This window comes from Pteropus alecto, unplaced genomic scaffold (genome assembly GCF_000325575.1).
Source record: "Pteropus alecto unplaced genomic scaffold, ASM32557v1 scaffold3, whole genome shotgun sequence".
Classification (NCBI taxonomy): Eukaryota; Metazoa; Chordata; class Mammalia; order Chiroptera; family Pteropodidae; genus Pteropus; species Pteropus alecto.
In genome coordinates, this window is record NW_006442484.1 from 14,388,915 (window position 1) to 14,409,490 (window position 20,576).

General features: G+C 35.1%; 2 protein-coding genes and 1 pseudogene across 5 annotated transcripts in view; 2 read left to right on the forward strand and 1 right to left on the reverse strand.

Annotated features, from left to right (window-relative positions):
• The window catches only part of ZRANB3 (zinc finger RANBP2-type containing 3), a 224,717-nt gene extending 211,275 nt beyond the window's left edge, over positions 1–13,442 (reverse strand). For 2 of the 4 annotated variants that reach the window (XM_025039574.1, XM_025039575.1), the window contains exon 1: positions 11,929–12,712. In XM_025039574.1, coding sequence (XP_024895342.1) covers positions 11,929–12,152 — 224 coding nt within the window. In that variant the 5' untranslated portion in view covers positions 12,153–12,712. The other 2 variants (XM_006921034.3, XM_015596758.2) reach the window with 2 other exon arrangements.
• LOC112470469 lies at positions 7,962–8,080 on the forward strand (annotated as a pseudogene).
• Positions 13,443–13,784: 342 nt separating the features above from the next.
• R3HDM1 (R3H domain containing 1) overlaps positions 13,785–20,576 on the forward strand; it is a 168,817-nt gene continuing 162,025 nt past the window's right edge. Inside the window, exon 1 of the mRNA XM_015596445.2 lies at positions 13,785–13,958. The gene's annotated coding sequence lies outside the window, so the exon portion shown is untranslated. The remainder of the gene's footprint in view (positions 13,959–20,576) is intronic.

Here is a 20,576-nt window from a genome sequence, read left to right on the forward strand (position 1 = left end):
AAAGCTTGAGGAGAGAATGAGGGAAAGTTTTTATTTTCAGTCTTTAAAATCAAGATGGCATTTTTGTAATTCAGTTGGAATTCACTAATGAATTCTTAATAGCAGCACTGTGTTGAGAAGAATCAGATATTGTTAAAATATACTACCAAGAGATTTATTTTGGGACTAATGAGAAAAGGGCTGGTCAGGGAAATTACATACTTTGAGGAAATAATTTTATTTTTATTTTTTAATTAAAACCTTATTAGATGGGATTTACCGCAGAATAGGTATAGACCAAGAGAGAATACGTGAACTATAAGAGATATTAAAAATAAATGAACCAAAAATATCAATTATGAGAAAAAATGATCATGCTGGATTTAATAATTAATATCTATATGCTGCTTTAAAAAGACTTATCTTAAATAAGATTCATAGCATTGAATGTAAAGAATGGAAAAAGACATTATACACATCAAAATATAGCTGGTATAGCTTTATTAACATCAGACAACAGATGTTGAAGGCCAAAAAAATTATTAGAAATAAAGAGTATTTTATAATGATAAAAGGTTTAATTTACTAGAAAGATAAACATAACCTAAAAATATATAAAATATATAAGGCAAAACAAACAGAAATAAAAGGAAATTTTGATGGAAACAAAGCAGACTAGCAAAATCCATAATTATAGTGGGAGATTTTAATACATTTCTCTCAGTAATTGATTACACAAGCAGATTAAAAATCTATAAGGATATGGAAGATCTGAAGAACAAAATAAACAAACCAGTCATTTGGTACAAGGACAGAAATATTCTTTTTAAGTTCATTCTGTGCAGTCAGCCTAAACTTGATCTGACAAGCACAATATAAGAAAAAAATATATACAAGCCATTTTCTCATATTTATAGGTGAGCAAAATATTAGCAAACCACATACAGCAATAAATTTAAAAATAAGAAATCTAGACTAAAATACGCTTATTTTAGGAATACTAGGCTGGTTCAACTTTCAAAGCTCAATCAATGACAAGTTGATCTTAAAACTCATGTGGAAATGCAAGGAACCCAGAATAGTCAAAACAATCTTGAAATAGAACAAATTTGGAGAACTTATACTTTCTAGTTGTAAAATTTACTACAATGCTTCATAATCAAGACAGTGGTCGCTAGATAGATAGATCAATAGAAGAGAGAGTCCAGACATAAACCCTTAAATTTATGGTCAGTTGATTTTTGATGAGGGTATCAATACAATTTAATAGGAAAAGAATGGTCTTTTTAAGAAATAGTGCTGGGACAACTAAATATCCACGTATGAAAGAATAAAGATGAACCTATAACTCACACCATATACAAAAATTAACTCAAAATGGATCAAAGACTAAAATGTGAGTGCTAAAACTATAAAATTCTTCAAAGAAAGCTTAAGAGTAAATCTTCAAGACCTTAGAGTATGCAGTAGTTTCTTAAATACAATGGCAAAATAATAGCAATAAAAGAAAAAATAGGTTAATTGGACTCCAATAAGATTAAAAACTGCAAATAATACCACCAAGAAAGTGAAGGCAACCTATAGATGGGGAGAAAATATTTGCAAATTATACCTGACAAGAGACTGGTATCCAGAATATACAAAGAACAATTACAACTCTATAATAAAAAGACAACTCAATTTAAAAATGGGCAAAAAATCTGAATAAACATTTTTCCAAAGAAAACATACAAATAGCCAATAAGCACATGAAAAGATGTTCACTATCACTAGTCATTAAGAAAATGCAAATCAAAACCACAATTAGAAACCACTTCATACCCATTAGGGTCGCTAAAATAAAAAAGACAGATAATAATAAGTGTTGATAAAAGTGTGGAGAAATTAGTACCCACAAACACTGTTTATGAAAATGTATGAAAGTGTAGACACCGTGGAAAATAGTCTGGCAGTTCATCATGATGTTAAATACAATTAAGATTTGGAAATTCTACTCCTAGGCACACATCCAAGAGAAATGAAAACATACATCCACACAAAAACTTGCATGCAAATTTTAATAGCATCACTATTCATAATAGTTAAAAAGTGGAAACAATCCAAATGGCCATCAACTGATGACTTAAGAAAGAAAATATGGTATATCCATACAATAGTTAGTTGATAATAGAAAGGAATGAAATACTGATACACGTTACAACAGGGATCAACCTTGAAAACATTATGCTAAGTGACAGAAGCCAGTCACAAGGACCATATTGTGTGATTCCATTTATATGAAAGGTCCAGACTAGGCAAATCTGTAGAGACAAAAAGTAAATGAGTGGTTGCCTAGGGCTGGAGTTGGGGCGGAGGATGGAGGAGAGTAGTGCAGTGGAGAAGAGAAAGCAACTGCTAATGAGTACTGGGTTTCTTTTTAGAGTGATGAAAATGTTCTCAAATTAGATTTGTGATGATGGTTCCACAATATTCTGTGAATATATCAAAACCTACAGAATTGTAAAATGAGTGAATTTTATGGCATGTGAATTATATCCCAATTAAGCTGTTAAGAAATATATTGTGAAAAAAATGCAATCTCTGTAATTCTCTACAATATCAAAGTAAAGAATAAAATTTGTATGGTAACTGCAATAGTGCGGGGGTGGGGGGATGGGAAGGGCATTTAATAAAAATAAAAATCCATTCAGAGCAAAAATTTCCTGCCATAGAAAAAATAGGAGAGAACTTCCTTCACGTGATGTCCATACTTAAGGTAAAATGTTGAAAGTTTTCCTGCAATATCAGAAAAGACACAAATATGCCTATTTCTTCTTATTTTAATGCTGGAAACAGAGGAGCTGAATAAGGCAAAAGGAAAAAGAGAAAGAAAAGAAAAAAACTTTTAATTAGTGATGACATAATAGGATTATGTACATAGGACAAAAACAATCTACGGATAACTAGTAGATGTATAAGCAAATATAGTAAGGATGATGAATGCTTGATCAATATACATAATCAACTATAGAGGCAAAAATCAGAAAATAAAATTAAAATTGATACCATTCTCAAGAACATCAAAAAAACTAAAATATCCTAAATAAATTTTAAAAAAAGATGTGAAAAACCTATATATAAAAAACTATAAAAGATTTTTGAGAAAAATAAACAAAGATCTAAAAGTGGTAATGCTGTGAACAGATTAGAACTGATTATAATATAAACAAACTCTTGAGATGATGTCATATGCCACTGAAGCATGAATACCAGCAAAAATAGGCCCAGTTATTAGTTCTGAAGATAGAGAAAGAACTAATATTTCTGGAGTGCCCAACATATAATAGTGTTTATTACATGCCAAGAACTTGAACACATGTTTGTCATTTAATCCCCCTAAGAATGCTAGGATACATGTATTCTTGTTTACTAATGAGGAAAGTATAATACAGCAGGTGAGATAGCCAGGATTCAAATGAAAGTTTGTATGGCTACAGAGCATTAAAGAAGTAAAGCTTTATCCAAAGATTTAAAACACAAACAAAAACCAAAACAAACAAACAAGCAAACAAAAAAACCCCAAATCCTGGCTTGATATATGCTTCTAAAAAGATGGAATATACATACAGTCAGATGGAAAAAAATGGTTTGACAGCTTCTTAAATAACTAAACATGTAATTACCATATAATTCAGCAATTGTACTGCTGGATATTCATCCTAGAGATACCAAAACTTATGTCTACAGAAAAAACTATAAACATGAATGTTTACAGTAGTTTTATTCATAATAACCGAAAACTGGAAACAACCCAGATATCCTCCAATGGGTGAATGGTTAAACAAAGTGTGGTACAACCATATCATAGAAGACTACTCAGCAATAAAAAGGTGCAACTGATACACACAATGAGGTGGATGAATCTCCAGAGAATTATGCTGAATGAAAAAAGCCAATCTCAAAAGAGTATATATTGTTTGATTCCATTCACATAACATTCTCAAAATAACTAAATTATATAAATAGAGAAAAGATTAATAGTTGCCAGGGATTAAGGTGGAGAGGAATAGAAGTGGTTGTAGCTATAAAAAGGCAATATGAGGGATCCCTGTGACATGGAAATGTTCTCTGTCTTGTATTGATATTCTGGTTATGACATTGCACTATAGTTTTACAAGATGTTACCATTGGGGGAAATTGGGTAAGGATATGCAAGATTTCTTTACATTATTTCTTACAACCGCATGTAAATATACAGTGATCTCAAAATCAAAAGTTTAGCTTAAAAAACGCAAAAAATCAAACACTCTGGCTTAACACATACCAATGAATCTGAAAGTTTGGATAATGAGATCCAAAAAGATGAAACTCCAGGATCATGTAGCTAGTGGCACAGGTAACACATATATCTGGGTCTTTGTTCCCTTTTCAGCACAGGAATTTCCATTTCTGCTTCAGGGCTAAATCTCAGTGGAAATATCTATTTTAAATAGTCAAAATATTTGTCTTAAAAAGAATTAGTTAAAAAATAATCATCTAATAAATTTCATTGCCAAATTTCATTCTTTCTTGCATTCAGCAAAATATATTTGGGTATTTACATGGTACAGACATTGTGCAAGGCTCTGGATATATAATAACAAAGAAAATAGATGCAGTTTTGAAGAAATATTATAGGGAAAGTATTACGTGTTAAGAAAAGATAGAAGAGGGCTGTTTTCAGTTTTGGGGTTTTGGAAGGCTTCCTAAGAGATGCTCATACCAAAGCTGAGACCTAAAAAATACACAGACAATAATCCAACAAGTACATTAAAGGCCTTTAACTGGAAGTAAAATACAACAGGAAAGAATTCTGTCTCATCTTACTGGACCTATCAGTAAGTCATTCCCTTCTCATTAAATGTTTTCATTTCGATTCTAGAATGCCACATCCTCATGGTTTCTATCCTGCATCACTGGTCAGTCCTTCTCAGTCTAAACTTTTGCTCATTCTTCTTCATCTCCCTGTCCTCTTAAGTTAGAGTATAGAAGGGCTCAGCTCTTAGAATCCTTTGTTCTATCCTTTAAAGATCTTATTAGTTTCTTGGCTTTAAATATTATCTCTACGGCAATGACTCCAACATTTATATATGGAGATAAGAGCTCTCTTGAATTTCAGATTCATATATGTAACCAAATATTTCTACCTAGCAGTCTAAAGGACATCTCAAACTTAACATGACCAAAACTGAACTCTAGATCTTTCTCTCAAGCCTTCCAGTTGCTTATACCAAAGCTATGACTCCTCCCTTTGTCTTCTACTGCACATCCAATCCATTGGCAACTCCTGTTGGTTCTACATTCAAAATATACCCAGAATCCCACCATGTCCTACCACCTCCAAATCTACTCGATCTGAGCCACCATCAAATCTAGTCTGTATTCCCGCAAGAATCTGATAGCCCAGCTTCCACGTCATTCCCGCCATTCTCTCAATACAGAAATAAGTGAGATAAAGGAAGCCTGATCATATCACTTTCAGAACTCTTCGGTGGCTCCCGATTTTACTGATAAAAATTCTAGTAATGGTTTATAAGTCCTGCTACAATATGTCCACCACTGCAACTCTTGTTACCTATCTCACTTTTTCCCGTCACACTGCCGTCCTTATGTATTCCTGCTTTAAATTCTGCACTATTTTTTGTTTATTGTCTGTCTCTCCCCACTAGTATGTAAGCTCCATAAGGACAGAGATATTTGTCTGATTTATTTCCTGGTATAGTCCATAAACCTAAAGCAGTGCCTGGCACTAAGCATTCAATATCATTTGTTTTTAAAGCTTCAAAGAACAGGGAGAACATGATTAGAGTTGAGAGGTAGAATAGCACCTAGAGATGAGAAAGTATAAGGTGGGTCCATAGGAGTGCATAGCTGAACTAATGTGGAAATAAAGTTCACATGAGACACAGCTGTCCAGCAACTAATAAACTTGCATTTTGTGTTAACTGGGATATACACTCAAAAGAAGAAGCCACCCTAGGTACACAGGAAGACAGCAAGCCAAATTTAAGTTATGAGAAATTTGAGACATTGTTTGTAGAGTGACTAAGATTAAAGAGGGTCAGTTTCTTAAATACAGATTAGGGTTTCATATTAGGATATTAGGGTATTAGAATACCTTAGAAAGTTCTAAGATAGAAAGGAGGCTTACATATGGAAAATCCTTCCTAAAACATAGTATCAGGCAAATCTGTTCAATTTAAAAATTAATTTAGTTAATCTAGATAATTAAATTTTATAAATTCATCCTAGTAAAACAAAAATTATCAATGGAAATGGACCTAGTTACTATGGTAATTTGGCCACATAGACACAAAGTTAATGTTGTGAAAATGAAATATCTTAGCCAAATCTTGGGTGACCAAGGATAAAAGATTTGATTACTCATTCCTTCTCTCTTCCCATTTCACTGATAAGTGGACAGAGGTGAGGGAGAAAAACTAGAAGCTTGTATCTTTTGGAAATACCTTTTTCCAGTTAAGTATGGAAGTAACCACGTAATAATGTAAGTAATTCCAAGTTCCTCATTGGAAATACAAATTAGGCTTGAATATATTGCTAGTTCCTATAGGTAGTAAATATGGAGGTCTGTTGGATACCTCTGCTTTAAACTACATGGATTTCAGAAGCCACAGACTCACGGGAAAACAAATAAACAACAACAAAAAAGTTTGTGATTATGAGTTTGAAAAGGTAGTCAATGAAGATATCTACTTATCTACTCAAATATTTTCAGCGATTATGCACAAAGTCACATATTCATCATAGAAACTCTTCAGAGTTGATCTATTTTAAACTTTAACATATGCTTATATCACAGTGTACATTCTATTTACGTTTATATCTGATATAGCTATATTTATAGACTTTTAGTAAGCTACAACCTAAATTTAATCAATTGAAATTACGTTTGTCAGTAAACTGAATATCTGATAAAAGATAAATTTCAGTAAATTATAGAACTATGCAATATTTTAAAAGTCACTTGACTGTCCTAATATCTAACTACCTTAAAAGCAAGGACACTTTCTTTCATTCTATAAGCAACAGTTTTCAGAATAATGTTAAAAATAGCTCTCATTTATTGAGTGATTTCTTTCTGCAAGGCACTACACTAGGAAATTCTAGAAAATCTGTAATTCTCAAAATAACTTACAAAGATAAATATTATTATCTTCACATTAAGAATAAGAAATAAGGTTCAGAGATATAGTGTACCCCCAGTTAGCAATTGATGATGTTAAGCCTGGAACTCAGATTGGCCTAATTTAAAAGTCTGAATTTTTGCCATGATGCAACGCTGCCTCTTAAAATCATTCATTCAACAAATACTTATCTAGTGTCTTATTATGTACCAGGCATTGCAGAAGGTACCAGGTATACAAAGATGTATTTGTGTCATTGTAGTCTCACCTTCCAGTCCTATCTAGGACAGAAAAGTGTTATAAAACAATAATTGCAACACATTGCGATAAGTGCTATGAAAGAAGTATGTATAAAAATACCATACATAAGTGGGAATGTTAACTCTATGTAACACAGCAAGTGATCAAAGAGGGCTTCGTTTAGGAGAAAAATGCTTGGTACACAGACCTCATATAAATATTTGATGTAACTCTTAAATTAAAAAAGTGTAGTTTGCAGATGGAGAAGAATCAAGATAGGATATTCTAGGGAGAAAAAAGCCATATTTGCAAAAGCACAAAGTTTCAGAAAATCTAAACAGTTTAGTATAGCTAAAAAATAAGATGCCTGTGACAAGTGGTAAAGAAGTAAAAACAGGCCAGTTCAGGGAGGTTCTCATATGCCATGCTAAAAGAGTTTGTGCTTTATTCTGTAAGAAATTGGGAAGTTTTCCTAGAGTTTAATCAGGCCACTGTTTTATAAAGATACCTTGTCAAACTAAATAATGAATGTGGGGGCAGGGACACACTTTTAGAAGGCTATCACAAATAGTCCAGGTAGTCTACTGCCATGCCACCCTGAACAAGCCCAAACCTGTCTGATCTTGGAAGCTAAGCAGGGTCAGGCCGGGTTAGTACTTGGATGGGAGACCACCTAGGAAGACCAGGTGCTGTAGGCTTAAAAAATAAGGGATTGTAAACTGACAAGGTCTTTGGAATCTGTGAGGTCAACTAGGGTTGCCTCGCCTAAAAAGAAAAAATTAAAAAAAAAAAATGATAATCCAGGTATTACAATTTATAATCTCTTAGTTTCAGACTCCTACACCTACCTGACATTTTGGAGATCTCATAGACATTTCTAACCTATATATCCAAAACCAATTTTTTCAATTTCTCCACTAAATTTGTGTGATCCCTGCTCTTTCAGAAATAGTACAACCATGCAAGTTACTCAAATCAGCAATCTGGGTTCATTCCTTATTTCTCCTTCTCCCTTAACGACCAAATTAAATCCAGGTATTATTAATCATCAATTATTCCTAAAATATATCTCAAATGTATCCGTTTCTTTCCAGTTTCATTGCCATTAACTATCCCAAGCCACCACTGCTCAACTGGAGTACTACAAAGCTCCCAACTGGACTCCTCCATGTTTTCCTTACTATCAATTGGTTTCTTTAAAGTACTTATTGCAATTGGAAATTATTTTTATCTGTTTACTGAAATTTTATCTCTCCCTCATAAGACGCCTTCGTAAAGTCAAGGAACACAAACCATCTTGTTCATCACTGTTTCACTCCAGTACTCTACCATTAGCCAGGTCAACAGAAACAATATTACTAAAAAAACCAATATACACTTACTATGTCAGGCACTATTTTATGTGTTTTACATATATGAAGTCATTTAATTTTCCAACAACACAGGTATTTTATTATTTCACTTTTACAGATAAGGAAACTAAGGCACTAATCTGTGCAAGGTCACCCAAGGAGGAGTACATGGCAGAACTGGGAATCAAACTTCCGCAGTCTGTAGCCCACCCTCTTGACCATTACACAGCACCTCTCTTAGTAGCTCAATAAATATTTCTTGACCAAATAAACAAATGAGACAGAGAGTAAATAAAAGAGGAGCAGATTTAGGGGACATGTTGAATTTGAAATACTTGGTAAAGGCTGTGAGGTACAGCAGGATAAATAGTTACAAACTAGAATGAAGCATTCAGAAGTTATCAGGTTCTATAGGAAGCCACCTATAAAATGCAAGCCTCTGTATAAAAAGTAATTATATAATTTTAAAAAGTAGATGTGCTCTTAAACTGTAAGTCTTTAGATTCACCTGTGTAATAAAAACATGTTTTACAGAGCACGGAATGCCCCATTGAGCCTTGACTGTACCTATAAAAAATTCTGTATTGTTAATATAAATTGAAATACTTTCCTTTCTTTTAGTATTCAGTATCTATATAAACCTCAAACTTGTATTTTGTTAAAATATGAAAGCACAGATTTATTTTTAATTTGACAAAATGATACCAAAAATCTATCTAATAAAATACAAGAAAATGTCTAAAAAAGTGTGGAAGCACGCTTTATCTACTAGATATCAAAACATAAAGTTACAGGAAATTAAGATAATGGGTATGGTACAAGTCAAAGAAAAGACAGAACACTGAAAGAGAACAGTATACGTAAATTGTAAAATTAAATGTAAAAACAAATCAAATTTATATATACATATTATTTTATTATCTAATTTCTAAGCATCACAAATATCTAAGCATCACAAATAAACTAGAAACTATAAAGGAAAAGACAGATTTCAACACTAAAATAATTTAAATCATGTCATGGGAAAACAGCATTAAAAAGTAAAAAAACAAATTTCAAAATGCAGGGAAGACTTATAAAATATGTGACAAAGAGTTAAAAATCTAAGCAATCAATTCTTTAAAATTATTAAAAGACTATAATGGGTAACAATAGGCTGGCTACTCAAAGAGATTAAACAATGTACAACAAAGATATAACAGATGCTTAACATCAACAGAATTCAATTAAATACAAATTAGAGGGATCATTTTTTTCAATCAGATTGGATAGAATAACAATGGGAAATGGGTACTCTCAAATACTGTAATTAGGAAAAAATAGGCACAAGATTTCTATAAAGCAATTTAGGAATTACAGAGTATTTGTGGCTAAATAATTCTATATTAAAATAGATAGACATAAGAGGTAATCAGACGAGCATACAAAGATGGAGCTCACAACAAATATTGCTCTTAAAAGTTAATATTGATCCAGCAATCCTTTTGTATACCCAAAAGTTGTATTGAAAACAAGATTTGGAAATATTTACACATCATGCTCATTACGGCATTATTAACAATACCCAATAGGTGGAAGCAATCTAAATGTCCATTGGCAAATGAACGAACAAATAAAACGTACCACGTATACGTACAATGGAATATTATTCAGCCTTTATTAAAAAAAAAAAGGAAATTCTGTCATATGCTACAATATGGATGAACCTTGAGGACATGACGCTAAGTAAAATAAGCCAGTCAAAGGACAGACATTGCATGATTCCACTTATATGAAGTATCTAAAGTAGTCAAACTTCTAGAAACACAAAGTAGAATAGTGGTTGCCAGGGGCTGTGGGAGTGTAAAAGGAGAATTGTTCAATGAGCACAGTTTCAGTTTTGCGAGGTGAAGAAGTTCCAGAAATCTGTTGCGCGACAAAGTGCATATACTTAACACAATGGTACTGTACACTTAAAAATGGTTAAGATGGTAAATTTTGTTTATTACCACAATAAAAAAAAGTTCATAAAAAATAATATAAATATTTACGAAGAACTGATTATGTTAGAGGCATACAATGAAATACCAAATTGCCATAAAAACGATAATATATTTATTCAGGCATATCCACAGCCTATTGTCGAGTTAAAATACGTTTACAAATGAGCAAAGTATATGATACCATTCATACACATCTGTACCCATTAGAGAGAGAGATTGTAAGGATATTCACGAAAATTTAATAGTGGTATCTCTGGGCAATAGAATTACAGATGACTTTTATTTTTTTTAAAATATATTTTCCTGTGTTTTTAAATACAATGAATATGTATTAAATGTATGGCAAATGACAGCTCAAAAAAGGAAGTAAAGCCACCACTGGTTCCAGAATCCTGAGACAGAATTTTACATTTCTCTGTCACTACGTGGCATACACTGGAAGATTAATAAATATTTGAGAGGCAGATGAACAGTGGTCATGAGCTCAGGAATGAGACAGAGAATAGCCCCACATCCACAAGTGGCAGTTAAAAATCAGGAGGGATATCTCCGCTGCAGAGGTCCCCCTTGAGGCGACTCCCTTGAGAGGTCCCAGCACCATGCCAGGATCCCATGTCTAAAATTTACTGACCAAGGTAATGTCTTAAAGTCTGATTGAACTTCACTGAGGCCCAATTTTTTCCACTATAAAACGTCAAGTAACAGTACTTGCAAAATATTGCAAGGAAAATGTACTTAAAACATTTAACATCATTTCTGGCTCAGAGGAAACACTCAAGAAAACAATGGCCATCATTACTATTTATTAGTTTTCACTGGAAGAGCTCACAAAAAACAAAACAAAACAAAAACAAACAAGCAAAAAGAACCTCTAAGCATCTGCAGAAGACTATACCACTAAATTATACTGAAAATTCCAACTGCATTAAAAAACAAGAGACAATGCTCTGTCTGGTGGACCCGCAACACTGTTGGCTCAAAGGTATGGTCACATTCTTGTATCTAGAAGGATTATACTATAAAATTTATCATCTAGTTGGTGCATAAACACCATGAGTATTGGAAACTTATTAGTACTTTAGTAAAGAAAAAATAGAGAAAATACGCTTATTTTAATCCACAGGTAAAATGCAAAGAGGTGACAGAATAAACACACAAAACATGACTAATGAAGACTTAATTTAGATGAGAGATTAAAATAACGAGTGTTACCTTAATTTTGTTTGGCCTCTGTCTTCCTCGCTGCTTTTGGACAGGAGCCTGTCTTTTTGGCACTGCTCTATCTCCAAAGTTTGATATAGTATAGTATAAATGCTCAACAAATATTTACGAAATGATTTATAAAAGTAAATCTCGGTGAAACCATAGAAAAAACTGAGACTACCTGAAGAAGTCTCAGTCAAAATGATGAGGAAGAGTTTAAGAATGAAAGCCATTAAGCTTAGGGAGGAAAGGCCTTTCCTGATAACTCTGCATCTCCTTTATTCAATGACTTTCCCAAGGTACCTCAAAAGGAACGTCCAACAGCAAAAAATACACTCAATTTTGCAGCCAGAAGGGGATGCAAAACCAAAACCTATTTGCGTTAAACTTGTTAGGTTACGGGCTCCCAAATATTTAAATGATGTCTTTATTCATCAGTGTATTAGTGGCACCTGTAGCCATTTGTTTGATGTATGCTTTACTAAAAGAAAGATAAATGCACAATTCTTGAATATTAAATCTAAGCCGTTCTATAGCTTTTCTTTTTGGAACTTGTCTTTAGAAGTTTGTTTATGGAAGTGGGAGTTAGCTCAGAACTTGAGGGCCAGTTCTTTTTAGTCAAACTAACGACGTAAAGGTGAGGCCATGCTTCACACACCGACAGCGGCTAAAGGCATTAGAGGTACCCTCCACACATATATAGGTACAATCTAATAGTGAACAAGTAAAATTAAAAATAAAAACAAGAAAAATGAGACTCTGGGATTGAAGACTAGGGATGGAGAATGGCATTACGGACTTGGGAACTACCCACATACCATTTCACTCATTCGTTCACAAAATGCAATTAAATCCGTTCAATTTACTATCTGTCATGCAAGAAACTACCGACTTTCCCGCCACGCCACTCGCAGACGGCCACACCTGGTATATTTGCTGAAGAATCTCCAACTCCCGCCACAGGTTTGGCTTGTGTCCGCCCCAAAGCGGAAGTGACTTCAAAGGGACAAACTGAAAGTAAGAGAGTTCAAATACCAGGAATCTAAAACTCCTACGCTGTTCGGAGAAAAATCTTCTCTGACCACCAACCTCTCCTATCCCTTATCCTTTTTGGTAAAGTGGTGGCAAGGATTCACCACAGCCTCGCAACAACTAGTTCTCCGCCCCAAATTCCAAATCATTCAAAAATTCGTCCCTTCTCATTGGCCAACGAGGCGGCATGGATACCTGCAAAGAACTACAATTCCCGTCAGGCCCCGCGGGAAGTAACGAAGAAAAGGCTACGGGCCGGAGCAAAGCACATTGGGAAATGTAGTTTGCTCCACCCCCAAAAGGACAATCACACCGCCTTCTCCCAAGTGAGGCTGGAGAAACCAGGTGTTCGGGTTAGAGCCCGTTACCGCTAAGGGGAGGAGCCAAACTCTTAAGCAGCGTTCCTCTCTTCCCCCCACACGGAAGATGAAAATTTTCCTTTACTACTATAAAGCATTATAAACACTCCTTGAAGAAATATGGTGGTCTTTCCAATATCTCCAGGTCAGTAAAACTCCCAGAACTCCCCCGACCTCAAGCTCCAACTCGTGGGAAAAGGTGGCTCTTTTACAAGTGGGCAAAATGGCTGTCCTCTTGGTTTTCCCATTGGTTGCCTTTTGCGTCCTTCAAGGGCGGTTACTAAGCACCGATTGGCTCTTTTTCCCTTGAGGGTGGAGGAAGACTTGGCTCCGCTCTCCCGCGGCCCGGGAGGAGATAAAGGGGTGGAGAGAAGGCCATTTTTCCAGGCATGATTGGATGATTCTCATGTCACTCCGGGAATGTACAGCTTTTGATTTGTTTACTGCCCCTCAAAGAGAACGAAGAGGCGGGGCTAGTGCGTGGTGGGAAGGGGCGGGATTCTGCCAGCCGCGGCTGCCGCTGGAGCCGGTGTCCGGGCTGGTGATGGGGTTAATTCCCTTTCGTAAGACTCTTACTTGCACCCACCCAGCCCTGCCGTCGCCCCGCAGCGCCGCACTCCAACCGCCTCCTCCTCCTCAGTAACGCGGGTAAGCGATGCCCTCCCCTCACTCCTCCAGCTCCCCGGGAATAACGCGCCTCGCTCCCCTCCCCCGCCCGCCAACCGGTAGCGCTAACGGAGAAGGAGGCAGGCAGGGGAGAGATGTGGTGTGTGAGAAGGTGGCCTTCCCCGCGTAGCCGTCGGCGCTCCAGCCAGGGCCCCGCCGAGGTGCTGCTGCCAGCCCGCCGGGAGGTCGGGTTCCGAAGAGTCGGCTCTCCTGGCCCGCCGCTGCGGCTGCAGCTGCATCCACTACCTTGTGCCCACCGCCCCCACTCGGGGGCCATGTGAAAAGCAAACCCCTCGAGGCCTAGCGGAGGAGGCAGGGGAAAGGTTCCCGAGTCCCTGCCATGGCTGCTGCTGCCGCTGCCCTTGCAGCCCTCAAGGGACTCGGGAACCAGCCACAGCAGGCCTGCCAGGAACGGGTGCCGTGCGTGGTTCTGCTTTCTCGGGTGGCTGGCGCCGCTGCCCCGGGCTCCCCGGCCCATGCTACGACCGCGGCCCCCAGCCTTGAACCGAGAGAATTTCTAGAAAGGAAATAGGCATTCCGAATCGTTGCTGATATATAGGTACGTCTTGCCTGTGGTACCAGAAAAAGCACAATGGGAAAATTAAAAAGTTGAGTGACTGTCAGTGCCACGGACTCCGGGGGTCAGATTTACAACACGTTTTGGTTGAACCTTAAGCTGCCCTCCAGAATCCCTGTGTGTTTTGAAGTTTTTGTCGTTCCTTTTTTTGTTGTTGTTGCTAGGTGCAGAAGAGAGTGCATCTGTTCTTTGAGCTTGCTTTTTTATGTGGAAACTTAAATTATTAGGCTATCGTGCCCCGCTGTAATTGTCCTGGGATAGCGAGTCAACTAAGTAAAAGGTGAAGAGGTGCTTTCGAAAATAGTGAGACTTAGTAAATAAATAGCAGATGATTTTTATAATGAAATTTTCCAGGAAAAAAAAATATGTGTGTATATATTACGTGTATGTATATTTATATATATGTATATATCTCTCTCTTCAGGGTTATAGTTTGCCTAATTGTAATTCTGAAGAAACCCTTTGCCTTTAGCTTAAACGTCATTGATTACTAGAACTTTGAAGTAATGAAAAGATGGTTAAAGTCAAACTGGAAGCCCACCTTTTTATGATATTTGAAACAGTGAGATCTATGAAATATTTAATATAGTAGAATGCCAGTATGACTAGAGTAACTGGACACACCTCATTTTAACAAAATTTGGCATATTTGGTATATTTGAGAGCAAATGCTTATTCCTCACATATTGAGTGCTCATCTTTTCACTACTTGCTTTTCACATGGATGAATATGTCCTTAAATTATGGATTCTATAATTTGTAGTGGATATGCCTGTAATCAGAGATAAAATTCAAGGCCCACTTTTGAGGCTTTTTACCAGAATAAACTTGGGTTCCGAAAAATGTCTGAGTTTTGACTAAATGTTAGACCATATCTTAAGAGTCTGAGAAGACTATACTGGCTTAATAATCTTCCATATTCCATAATTAATACACCTAAATACAGAATTGGCATAGATCCATAGATTCAGGACATAGAAGAAACTTGGATTTGTGTTACAGTTTTTAAAACAGAACACATAACCCTGAAAGGTATTTAAGACCCCTCAACTCCCTCCACAGCGTACATCGCTCAGCATATAATTTTCTAAAACTTGTTGGTTAATTGATAAATTATGTAATTTATCCTTTTAGAGCTCATGTGCTTTATGTACAGAAAGGGCTGCTAAAAACGCGAGAGGTTTCTACATTCTCTTACTAGCTATGACTCTCAGTTCAGTTTCCTCATCTGTAAAGTGGGGATGATAATACTTAACTCATGGAATTGTGAATTTTGGTGATGCTATAAAGCCCTTAGCATTGTGCCTAACACATAGAATGTATGATTAAATATTAACTGGTTATTTTCATGCCTGTTAAGATAATGTTTTTTATTCATATGCACAAAGGTGTTGCAGGACATTAAAATGTTCTGTTAGTAAAGAGTACCATGAGGTTTTCATTTATATAGTAAATTAAACGCAGTTTTCAGTTAGCCATTTTCAGAGTGAAAGTGTGCGAAATTAGTCATCGGGTACAGACCAGTTGCCTATTTTATAAGAGATTTTTGTTTTTGCATTAAAATGCAAGTGTTTATGGAATATATTTCAAATGGATTATTTGAAATAAAAGTGTGGTAAATTAGTGATAGTTATTCTACTATCTTTTAAATTTTATTAGCTGATACGTATTTGAAGATCTTATTTATATAGTTGCCACCCATATTCATTGTGCTACTGGTCTACTGACAAGCAACAGTTGAACTCAATACAGGGTTAAGACTGAGAAAGTCATTTTTTCATTAGGGCCACAGGCTGACTAGGTTTGTTGCTGTTTTTAATTTTTTGTTATTTATCAATACTTGAGTGTTTCTTTTCTAAGAAACAGCATGTCAGACACACTGTTCCTTTCTCCTCCCAGATACTTTTGAAAATCTACTTAATAGTGTCTTTGGAGTTTGTACAGTTAGACAAATTTAAGGTTAGCGTGAAAAGTGTTATTATAAAGTCTTCTGACAGTAATGCCTGGCCATAGTTCAAGGCAGCTGCACCTTATGCGGAATAGTGAGCTGAGGTACATAATGTTATGGCTGGCTTCCCAACTTATTAAACCCAGTACAACTGGATGCTCTTTCAAGGAGCCTTACATGGCAGCAGCAGTAGAAATTTTTATAAAATTGAAATAAGCTTTTTCAAATATTATACAGAAGATATGCACTGCCATACCTTGCCAACTAAGATTTTTTTTTTGTACTGATACTTTAGAATACCTGATTATACCCATTTGAGTTAATATTAAGTTTTAATTCCTCAAGCTGAGAGTTGATAACACTTCCATTCTTGAAAACATTGGAATAATAAATACTTTTTAAATATTTTTTATTTTTTAATTAACGTTGACAGTCAATAATATTTTATATTGGTTTCAGGTGTACAGCATAGTGGTTAGACATTTATATAATTTAGGAAGTGATCACCCTGATAGATCTAGTACCCTCTGACACCATACATAGTTATTATAATATTATTGGCTATCTTCCCTGTACTATGCTTTACATCTTCATGACTATTTTGTAACTTCCAATTTGTACTTCTTAATCCCTTCACCTGCCTATCCCAAAACCCCTCCCATCTGACAATCATCAGTTTGTTCTTTGTATATTTGAGCTGTTTCTGTTTTATTTGTTCGTTTATTTTGTTCTTTATCTAGTCTGTTGTTGGGTACTTAGGTTGCTTCTGTATCTTGGCTATTGTAAATAATGCTGCAGTGAACATGGGGGTGTATATGTCTTTTCAAATTAGTATTTTGGATTTCTTCAGATAAATGCCCAGAAATAGAATTGCCGGGTCCTAAGGTTGTTATATTTTTAATTTTTTGAGGAACCTTCATACTGTTTTCCACAGTGGCTGCATCAGTTTGCAATCCTACCAACAATACACAAGAGTTTCTTTTTCTCCATATCCTCTCCAATACTTGTTGTTTGTTGATTTGATTGTAGCCACAATAATAAACCTTTAAAACTTGATGAATTTGTAATATATTGTTGCTATTTTAATTATAAAATTTCACTAGCAACATTTTCATGATCTATTGTAAATATGTTGGGCAGTCTGTGTGTCAAAGAGGTGTGGTTACAAATGGCAGCAAACTTGTCAAATAGTTCCTATAGTTCCAAACCACAAAATCAGTACTTATCTTTGCAGTGACACCTGCATACAGTGATTATAATTTATTATTTATAACTTAAAATAACTAAGTTATTGTAAAGTATGTCACTTTTTTCTCAGTATACTAATCTTTTTCTGTCTTCCACTAATCCCTATAAATTCTAATGTTTAGTAATAACACATATGCAAAAAATTAAATCACATAATCAAACAAAACGTTAAGTTAACTTTGTTTCCCCAATAATAAGGTTATGTAATTAAACAACTTTTCTTGTACCTGATAAGATGTGAGCATGTGTATCCTTTTTCCAGAATTTGATTCTGTTAGTCGTTGGCTGATAGTTGAAATAAGAGATGAGTTATTTAATCTTGGCTCAAAGCTAGTTCTCTACCTTTTTTCTAACAATTTGGTTTTTTATTCCCAGATTTTACCCTTTAGTATTTTGCATCGTCTTTCCTTCATAGCCTCCACAAATAGCTATTAACTTAATTTTTTTTCCTGCAGATTTCAAAAGCCTACACTTTGTGATCTGTGTTGTTCCTTCTTTGCCTTCTGAATTGTGGATTTGTACCTTTTCTATTAATTTCTACCTGTAGGCTCACTTCTCTAGGCAAATTATGAGATTTTTGAGCCTTCTTATTTCATAAATACTAGATCACATAGCATGTTTAAGTGATTGTTCTTATACCCTGCTTGACTAATGTTTTCATCTACAACTCCTTAAACTACTTCCTCTCCAAAAGAAATTAAGTATGGAAAATAACTTTGACTTTTCTTCTCGAAAGACAGTAATTTGATATTGTCTAAGAATTTAAAGTACTATAATTTGAGTTCTCCCAACTTTAGTTTCATCAGTGATAGGTATAAATTACCCTTGTGGGTTAGTTGTGCAATTAATTTCACTAACTTGTCTTCTACGTGAAAGAAATTCCATAACTGGTATAAAATATCACTATACAGTATGAGTTAGAAGTTTAACTGCAGATTTACCTTGCTGCCATGACCCTCACTGGGGAGGGAAGATGTGGGATTTAAGAGAAAAAAAAGTTAATGTGGGGGAAAACATATCACTGTATATGTATGCAAAGCTATGGCTTAAATGAACATAAGGCCTTCATTTTAAAAGTCCTCTTTTGAAAGGAGCTTGCTTATTACAGAATTGCTGTTTAAAAATAAGTATCTTTTTACTGGAAACAACCCAAACGCCCTTCAATGAGTGAATGGTTCAACAAACTGTGCTATATTTTATACCATAGACTACTATGCAGCAATAAAAATGAACGACCCATTGATACATGCTGCAACTTGGATGGACCTCAAACAACCATGTGGTTCCATTTATATAACAAAATTACAGAAATGGAGAACAGTGGTTGGCAGGCAATCGAGATAGGATGGAGCGGGCAGGATGGTTATGACTATAAAGCAGTAGCATGAGGGATCTTTGTGGTACTGAAACAGTTCTTTTTTTTTCCTTGGTGTATGATTCTTGTATTTCTTGACATACACATATATGTTCACATACCAGTTGTCTATCACGATTATAGTGGTGATTATATAAATCTATACATGTGATAAAATTGCATAGAAACACACAACTGAGTGCATGTAAAACTGTAAAATCAGGATAAGGTGGATTATATCAATGTCAATCAGTTTTGATGTTGAACTTAAATAATGTTATTGGGGGAAACTGAACAAAGAGGACATAGGAGCTTGTCCAATTTTTATTTCAATTTCCTGTGAATCTATAATTATTTAAAAATAGGAAAGCTAAGTACAGAAAAATAACCATTACTTATATATATTCCTGTATTGTATTGAGAGTTTCTGTTTTTAAACAAATATCTTCTGCAAAATAACATTCATATAGTTCATATTGTTCATTTGTGTTATTTTTATACCATAGACTACTATGCAGCAATAAAAATGATGTGTTTGCATACATCTGAATACAGTAGAGATACCCCTACATCATACATCCAAGATGCAATTTCCATTTTCATTTTACATGATTGTTTTCGCTAAATGCCAGTTCTTTCTCATTCTCCTTTTGGGACTTGCTGCCCTTTCACTTTCCAACTCTTCTTCTTATAAATTAGAGTCTGGTATCAGTCATCTGTATTGGTCATTTTTCAGTTGCTCTGAGATTTGTGCCTTTTGAGCAAGCTCTTGTGGGAAGAGAAATCAGGCAGATAACTTAAACTATTCTAGTGACAAGGGTACATTTCTAAGGGGGTTGGTTTCTCGACATTACCTTTCTTTGTTTCAGGGTCTTCAGATAACATACACACACTTTTTTTTTTTTTTTTAATGTACAGAAGGAGGGCATAATCAGAAGAGTGGAGGTCCATCTGGTCCCAGACACAATTAAAATGTTGTTACAATGGTATATCAATATTGATGTCTCCTGTCCTCTCTCCTCCTCCCCTCATGCCCCTTGAGAGTAGAAACTAAGGTGTGGGTAGGGATGGAAGACTACCTACACAGGTCCATTTTTTTTTTTCCTCTAAATTCATTTATTTAGAGATAAAACACAGTCATTCAAATCACAGAACACAATATCAACACAGAAAATAAAGTTGGGAAATTAAGTTGAATTGTTACCTTTCATGTACATTAATAAATATCTTAAAAGAAGCAAGTGTATTTTTTAAGATTCATTAAAACACTAAGGACACATACAAGTAACTAAGAGTTTCTAAGTTAAATGTCATAGTGTTTAATTTTCAGTTTGAAAGATTATAACGAATATATTTTAGTGAGACAGCAGCGAATACAAAAGCATTTTGAACTGTGTAGTGTACTATAAGCAGTTTATTCTATAGCATTCCATCATTCTCCTGGCCTAAGTTTACAGGTAGAAGGCACGCTGG